General features: G+C 67.4%; 1 protein-coding gene across 1 annotated transcript; it reads right to left on the reverse strand.

The window, feature by feature from the left end:
- Window positions 1-46: 46 nt before the first annotated feature.
- On the reverse strand, window positions 47-5,126 carry LOC136793348 (uncharacterized). Its single transcript, XM_067022888.1, has 6 exons — window positions 4,880-5,126; window positions 3,758-3,998; window positions 3,239-3,378; window positions 2,823-2,975; window positions 948-2,580; window positions 47-411 (listed from the first exon to the last, which is right to left on the reverse strand). The coding sequence occupies exons 1-4, from the start codon at window positions 4,999-5,001 to the stop codon at window positions 2,837-2,839; spliced, it is 642 nt and encodes a 213-aa protein (XP_066878989.1). The 5' UTR covers window positions 5,002-5,126; the 3' UTR covers window positions 47-411; window positions 948-2,580; window positions 2,823-2,836.
- Between the last annotated feature and the right edge of the window lie 2,852 nt (window positions 5,127-7,978).

A 7,978-nucleotide genomic window follows, 5' to 3' on the forward strand; every position in this document is an offset into this window, starting at 1 on the left:
GCGGCTTAGATCCAGCGGGGAGGGAGGCTGGTGGAGGCAAGCGGGCTTGAATGAGATGCATTTATTACGTTCAAGTCCAAACCAGCGCCATGCCCGGCTGGGTCATTTACTAAGTGAAGGGGCCTCAGCAGTCAACGGGGCATGGGCGCATCTGAAGCAGCAGGGTCTTCTAGATCTTTCTCCCAGTGGTGCAAAGATGCCCCGCCACCCACCCAGTCCCAAAAGAGCAGGGGCGGGGCAGGCTGGTGGGGCCAGGCGGACTCCCCCTCCCCCTGCTGGTAGGCCCGGATGCAGGAGAACGTGCTGGGTGGATTACGGCGCCGGTCTATAAGGTTGTTCTCCAGGTGCGTGGAGATGAGGCTGCAGTCCTGGGCCATGCGTGTGTCGCAGATGGAATTCAGGGGCACGTGCCTGTGGAGTGGGGGTAGCAGGGCAGGGCAGAGGAGAAGAGAGCCCAGAAAGGAGAGTCAGGCCTCAGGTGAGAGGAGAGAAAGAGGGGCCCGACAGCAAGGGGGTGGTGAGAGCAAGGCACAGACACCAGACCCAGGGTGGAGGGTCAGGCGGGTCGCTGCCGCCACCTGCCACCTGCCCGCTCGGGGCTCGGCCCTTGTTGCTCTGGGCCAGAGCCCTCCCAACCTCCACCCGCCCACCCCCTGCCCAGATTCTGCTGTCTGCAGCCGTCCACCTTGGCTGCCCGGGCCTGCCAGCCACTGGGTACAGCATCCAGTCACGGCGGCCAAGATGGGGAGGTGGGGGCGGTGAAGGGTGCATCCCACAGTCCCGCCCTCAGCCTCGGAGGCCCTTGGGTGACGAGCCCACAGGCCAGAGCACCTGGCCAGCCTACCAGGCTGGGCCTCCAGGCATCAGCCGAGCTTCCCCCTGGGCTGGCGGTGGGGGCGCGCGTGGGGCAGGGGGACAGCAGGACGGGCACAGGCCATCGGCCCTACCTGATCTTGCTGTACCCTGAGGCCCAGGAGGCCCTGTGGGACGGCCTGCAGTTGGTTGTGGTCCAGGAGCAGCTCGGCCAGGGAGGGAGGCTCGCAGGCCCAGGAAGGACACGCCGTGGATGCCGTCCTCACGCAGGCTATTGTGGGACAGATGCAGGACCTCCAGGCCCGGCTTCATGTGCGCGAACACGTAGCCGGGGATGCGCTCGGTGCGGTTGTGGTTGTACGACAAGTCCAAGGCCTCCAGCTTCCCGCGGAGCCAGGGGTCGGGGGCGGGGGGAGCTAGTGGCGCCCGGCAGAGACCACAGCAACGGCTGGAGCCCACAGTCGGGGTCCCTGGTCCACGCCCAAGAGGAGAGTGGGGATTTGCCCCCAGGTGGCAGCTGCCACCAAGGCTCCCAACAGCTGGCAAGGGCCAGGCGCCGTCTGGCTCCTGTGCTCTCGTCTGTCCGCTGGGGCTGGGAAAAGGGGGTCCGAGGGGTCCTCCCGAGCTCACTGCAGGGCGAGCGAGGCTGGCTCTCGGTATGGAGATGGCAGATCCCGCGCCCACGTCTTCCCCTCCCTCCTAAACTTACACCTGACAGAGGAAGCCCAATGGAGGGGCCAGTGGTCCGGGGCAAGAGCTGTCACCCCAGCTGGCCCCACTCTGTGCTTCCCTGGCCTCGCGGCCCTCTCCTCTTGTCCCTACGCTCTCTCATCCTCTTCCTGCCTCACTCAGGCCAAAGGCAAGTAGAAGACAGATGGGGAAGGACAGAAAACTAAGGCGCCAAGGGATCAGGGCCAGGGCACCCTGAGGGGTCAGGGAGGCAGGCAGTGAGCCCAGGCCACTCCATGGTGGGAAACCAGGAGCAGAGGGTGCCGATGCTTCTAGAACGGGTCCGAGCAAGGAGCGTGACTTCTCTCGGTGATATCCCCCAGCCCCTGTGGGTGGGGTCAGCCCTTTGGCCTTGGGACGGGAGCCGTCCTCAGTCCATGGGGGCGGGGGCTCCAGTGCCTCCCGAGCCTGCCGAGCCACCAGCCTGCTCCCCGTCTACCAGCTGGAGAAAAGCTGGGTGGCGCCAGCCCGGGCTTGACTGGCCGCCAGCCCCCTGCCCAGGCCCCGCGGCGGGAGTGCGACACGGCTGGGCGGCCCCTCCCTAGGCTGCTGTCTGCTTTCCTTTGCCCCCTTGGCAAGAGGGGGACAGGAAAGAGGAATAATTAAACCCAAACGTCCTGGTAACTTTTTCCTGGAACACGAGGACGCAGGGCGGGAGGCTCCAGTCCCTGGAATGGCAGGTTAGACTGTCAACCCCTGCCTCCCCGCAGCCCCCCACCCCTGCCCTGTACTTCCCCAGCCCTTCAGCTGCTCCCGGGGTCACATCGTGACTCCTCACGCAGTGCCTGTAAGGGCCCTGGCTCCTCCTGGGCCCCTCCTGCCGGCGACCCGACTCAGCCGTCCAAATGAGATCATGGGCGCTCATCCTGGACCCTTCTTCCTGTAGTGGGGTGGGTAGCGGCCCCCCAAAGATATGTCTACCCAGAACCTGTGAATGTGGCCTTATTTGGCAAAAAGGTCTCTGTAGATGTAAGTGAAGGATCTTGAGATGAAATCGTCCTGGTTTAGCATGGGCAGTAGACGCAACGGTAGGTGTCCCTGTAAAAGATGGAAGAGGAGAGACGCAGAGGCAGAGGAGAAGCCACGTGAAGACACAGGCAGAGACTGGAAGGGTGCGGCCACAAGCCAAGCGGCACCTGGAGCCCCCAGAAGCTGGAAGAGGTAGGAAGGACCCTCCCCTGGAGCCCCTGGAGGGAGCACGGCCCCGCCACACCTTGATTTTGGACCTCTGACCTCCAGAACTGTGAGAACATAAATGTCTGTTGTTTGAAGCCACCCACCTTGTGGTACGTTGTTATGGCTGCTCTAGGAAACTCACATGCCTTCCTCCCACGGCTGCCCCCTCTTCCAGGCCCACCCCGGCTGCCCCTCCACCTGGGCCCACGGCCCCTCCAGGCACGGGCAGGGGACGGGGTTCTGTGGCCTTGGGGATTCTGTCGGGTGGGAGGGACAGAAGGAAATCTTGGAGGAGCAGGTGTGGCTGAGGGCCCAGGCCACCCTGGGCCCTGGGCAGAGAGGCAGGTGACCCAGGTGACCCACCAGAGACCAGGCCTGAGCGACAGCGCCCTCCCTCAGCCCTCTCCGCCTTCCCTCCTGACGCTCTGCTTCCCTGGGGAGCATCCTCTCTCTCTGGACTCCCCAGCTTGACCCGTGGGGCCGGAGCCCGGGCGGTGCCAGGGCGGACAGCAGCACTCACGGGACATCGATGCAGGCGCGGGGCGCCAGCCGGTCCTCCTGGAGCCGGTTGCTGCTGAGAACAAGCCCGCTGAGGCTGCGGCTGCGGTTCGGTGTGCCCTCTGTCACCTCCTCGATGACATTGGTGCCCAGGTACAGCTCCTAGGGCCAGGGCTCGGGCTGAGCGGCCCACCCACCACTCGCTGGCAGCCTGGCCGGGTCCCCTGCCCCCTTGCACTGGGTCCCCCCGTCTCCGCCCCTCTCAGGGCCAGCTGTGCAGAGGATCCCGGCGACACCCGCAAGCCCTGTCATGACTCTTCAGAGCCCCATAGGACACAGGCTCAGAGAGTACCGCCAAGCATGGCGGGTCATGCGGCCTAGAGAGGCCACGAGCCGTGGGCAGGGACAGCCAGCGGGCCCAGGACAGTCCTCGAGGCTCAGTTTTGGGCTCCAGGAAGGTTAGGTCAGGCGGAGGAAAGGCACTTTGGTGCTCAGGCCTCGTGGGTTTATGGTCAAAATTCCCCCCCATGGGCAGCTCTACCTGCCGGCCTGGCGGCCGTGGGCAGACGCTCCAGTCTTTCGGCCACACCTTTGCCCCTTGTGGCCTCGGGGCTCCCAGCCCACCTGCAGGGAGGCTGGCAGGCCGGGCGGGATGGTCCGCAGCCGGTTCCGGTCCAGCGTCAGGTAGAGCAGGCTGCGTAGGGGTTGGAAGGCCAGCGGGGAGATGTTCCCATCGTGCAGCCGGTTCCCTTCCACCTCCAGCGTCAGCAGCCGGCTGAGCCCTGCGGACGGCGGGTAGAGGGGCGGCTGAGCTGACCGCCGAGCTTGGAAGGCCTGCCGGGAGCTGCCCACCGTGGCTCCGGAGACCCCCCTGGGCTGGTGCTGCCACCCCTGCCCTCGGCCCCCCTGGCTGCAGGGAGGTGGGCAGGGCCAGCACCGTGGGCAGTGAGCTCCCATACAGGTTCAGACGCTTCAGCTGCGTCCGACTCTAGGGGCTTGGAGGAGAAGAGGGCGCTGGAGACTGGGGTGCTGCTGGCTGGTGCTAGGCCTTGCAGGCATGGCTTTGGGCTCATCCTGCCCAGGGAGCCCCTATTTGGTGGCACTGTGGCTTCCTGGCTCCCTCTTGGACCGGGCCTGTCTGGGGATCTCTGGGACTCCCCTAAGTTTCTCCCAGGAGTGCGGCTTCCTCGTGGGGCCCAAGGACGGTGTCCCCCCAAATCATCAAAGCCCGCGGTGCTGGGTTTCTGCACAGCCCCTACTCCAGGTAGGGCAGGGAAGGGAGAGCAGGATGAGGGGCTGCTGGGCACCTTGAAGGCATGGGGGTGCAGGCCAAGGGCATCCAGCTTGTTCTTGCTCAAGTCCAGCCACTCCAGGCTGGGCAGTCCCAGGAACGTGTGGGCCGGGATCTTGGCAATTTCATTCTCTGCGCACACACCGGGCAGCCATTTTCCGGGCCCCTCCTTTCCCCTCCCCTTTGCCACTCTGTACCTCTCCCGCACGGGCCGGAGGCAGCAGAGCTGGCTCTTCTGACTGTCCCAGGTCAGAGGGGAGGGGGGCCGTCCCCAGGCGCGGTGGCGTGGCAGCCTCAGTGGCCAGGGGACCAAGGTGTATGGCCTTCTCACCCCTGCCGCGGGAGCGGGTGCGGGAAAGAGGGGACACCCACCTGCCAGGTAGAGCGTGCGTGGTCAGGCCGGGGTCGGACAGGGCAGAGACGTGTTTCATCTTGACGTCGCCACAGGCGATCGCCGCCTGGGCCGGGAGGCAGGAGGCCGGCAGGGAGGGCATGGCCTGCTCCAGAGCGCCGGGGTCTGCAAGCCCATGGCCGTGCCCTTGCCTGCTTCCAGGCCTTTTCCGCCCACGACCTGTGGTCTCCGAGGTGCTGCTGCCACCTTGGCCTCGGTTGCGATCTTTCTTTTGGCCTCGGTTGCGATCTTTCTTTTGACGTCAGCCTCCAGGGCTGGGCTGCTGGAAGGCCCCTGGAGGATGAGAGTTGAGGCCCCAGCCTGGCCACATAGAAACAGGAGGCTGCCAAGGGGCAGGGGCTTGCCTGGGGCTCCCTGGACCTGCCGGTGACTTGGCCAGCTGAGCTGGAACAACAGGCACTGGGCCTCCTTCCCTTGGCACCAAGGGCAAAAGGCCCGGATCGGGGCCCTGAGGCTGGGGAAGGGGACCTGCCCTGGGAGGGCTCCCCACTTGCCCGCACACGGGGTCGCTCAGCTTGGACACATTGAGAGCGGGGTGGGGTCTCAGTGGCTGGGGACATTAGTATGATCTGGGGGCTGCCTGTCCCAGCTGGTCCTTACCTTTGGGGGGCCCTCCTAGGCTTTGGGCCCCTTTTCCTGGCTTCCTGGCCCCCTGCCTGCCTGCCCTGGCCCTCCTTGGCAGCCCCTGCCCCCTCTTGGGCTCGGGGGGCCCTGGTTGCCTGCAAGGGCCTGAGCTCGGCAGCCCAGGGCCTCGCCGCCCCAGGCCCCGCTGCGGCCGGAGATGGGGCCGCACGGCGCTGGCCCCGTTGTGACCCTGCTCCTGCCCCCAGACTGCTGGCGGCGTCGCCTTCCTCTGGGCCAGCCCGGGTCTGGCGGGGGCCTTCCGGCGCGGGGCTGGGGGCTGGCTGGGGGCTCTGTGGGTGCCCTCCTTGGAGGTGGGCCGCAGCCATGGCCTGTCCGGGCCGCCGTTCCCGGGGGTGGGTCGCACCCGACCCGCAGGAGAAGCCGGTGTGGGCTGGGGTGCCTGGGCCGCTGCGTGGCGGAGAGGCAACACCTCCTTCCTGAGCAGGGGATCAGCCGTCGGCCCGCCCGCCTCCCTCCTTCTGTCCGCCCAGGCCTCACTTCTGCCTTTTTCTTCTCTCCTCAGGAGCTCTCAGCCTTCTGTCACCAACCCCCAAGGCCATCAAGTGTCAGATTCCCTGATCTCCTCCCCGATTTTTCATGGCCCCAGAGTGGGTGAGTCGCCCTGCCTGCCTCTCAGAACTCCCGGGGACCCTTCAGTAGCCCTAGGTGGAGGGGCTGGGCCTGTTCCTGTGCCCCCCAGTTCCCTGTGGGTTCTTCCTGGGCAGGGGGGGGTGGGCAGCGTCTGGGGGGATGAAGGGGTCGCTGCCCCAGGGGCTGCGGCGACAGCAGGTGGTTAGGGCCCAGGTGAGCCCCGGGCCGCTCTGAGGGGCTTTCAGCTGCTGCAAAGGACGGGCGGGCGGGGCTCCCCGCCCCGGGCCTCCCCTCCATGGCATGGAGCCCCTCCTTAAGCAGCACTGACCAGGGGCCTGCCGTCTGCAGGGGCTGGGGGATTGGGGCCCCCCACCAGCCCACCCCCCGGGCCTGGGCGGGGCCCTCACTTCCGGTGCCAGCTGCAGCGGCCCCTCCTAGCGGGCTGTCTCCCTGCCCCGCCCCCAGCCTGGGCAACCAGCGCCAGGGCCTCCCAGAGTCTGCAGTCCCCGTCGCCCCCCGGGGAGGGTTCTCTGAGGCTCATGGGTCCCTGCTGGCCCTGAACCGAACACCCACGGGGGGCAGCGCGTGGGCAGCCTCAGGGTGACCCGCCCGCTCGCCCTCCGCCCCCGCCCTACTCACCGTCGGGGGCCCCAGACGGGCTGCCGCACCGTGGAGGTTGGCTGCACCGCGGGCTCTCTCAGGCCCGGCCCCTGCCCAGCCAGGGCCCCCCCAGGGCAGCAGTCCCCCCAGAGAGCCGGGACGGGGCGCAGTGCCCTCTCCTGGGCCGGCGGAGGGGATGATCGGCTGGGAGGGGTGGCTGCGGCGGCCGCGACAGGATGGGACACCAGGGGGGCGGCAAGCGACAGTCCGGATCCCCGAGCCACTGTGCTGGGAGCCTCCCCGACCCAGCCCGGCCCTTCCCCAGGAGGGCTCCCCCCAACAAACGCCTCCCCAGGCCTGGCCCCCGACTCCCCCCAAGGTCCCCTGCTCCCACCTGAGGAGAAAGAGAGATTGATTTTTTTCTTGGCCCCGAGCTCTCTCGCTCCTTTTCTGAGAGGCCCGTGTTCCTTCTCCACTGGCGCCGGCCCAGTGGCCCCCGTGAATGGGGCTTCTGTCTCCGCACCCAGGGGACCGGTGAGGCCCACCACAGAGCAGGCTGCCCACCCCAGGCTGCCAGGTCCTACCTCGGCGGCCGGGAAAGGAGAGGGGCCGGGCCCCGAGAGCAAGCCGCAGGCCCCAGGACCTCCAGGGTCCCCGGGAGAGGGGGCAGGTGCCAGGGCCACCTGGACAACGGCGACTCTGGCCCCTCTGGAGCCGGCCAAGCCCGTGAGCTTCCACCACAGGCGCCGATGCCGAGGCCTTCCAATTCCAGGCGAAGGAGAACACGGGGGCAGAGCTAGGGGAGCAAGCGTAGACCCCAGCCCCTGGGGCCCCAGTGCCACCCGGGCACGGACCTCGCACCTCACATGGGGCTAGAGGACGCAGAGGAGCCCCCTCTCCTTCCCCTGGCTCCCTGCCCACCTGTGGGCAGCTTCCCTTCCTCCAGGCCTCCACTTCCTCCTCTGTAAAATGGTGAGCAGGTATATCTCCTGAATGCCACCCCCCCCCATCGCAGTGTATGTGGAGCAGGGGCGGCCGGGTTCCTCGGGCACACTTGGCTTGGGGTGACCTGGCAGTGGCCTGGCTGAGGGCCATCTCACCGGTTCCCCCAGACTTCTTGGCTGAGAGCTCCAGGCCTCAGCGTGACCGCTGCCCAAGACGCCCCGATGCCTCATGGGTGCCCTCTCAGGCAGAGGGGTACCTGTGAGTCGGGCTGGGGCCTGAGAACAGGGGCTGCGGGCTGG

Source organism: Kogia breviceps, chromosome X (genome assembly GCF_026419965.1).
Source record: "Kogia breviceps isolate mKogBre1 chromosome X, mKogBre1 haplotype 1, whole genome shotgun sequence".
Lineage (NCBI taxonomy): Eukaryota > Metazoa > Chordata > Mammalia > Artiodactyla > Physeteridae > Kogia > Kogia breviceps.

What these genes read in the sequence shown, in the direction of transcription:
- LOC136793348 (XM_067022888.1), bottom strand. Translation starts at nt 5,001, where the DNA reads ATGCCCTCCCTGCCGGCCTCCTGCCTCCCGGCCCAGGCGGCGATCGCC. An exon ending in ACGCACGCTCTACCTGGCAG is followed by an intron (nt 3,999 to 4,879) that starts GTGGGTGTCCCC and finishes CGCCGTCCGCAG; the next exon opens with GGCTCAGCCGGCTGCTGACG. An exon ending in CACGGCCGCCAGGCCGGCAG is followed by an intron (nt 3,379 to 3,757) that starts GTAGAGCTGCCC and finishes CCCTGGCCCTAG; the next exon opens with GAGCTGTACCTGGGCACCAA.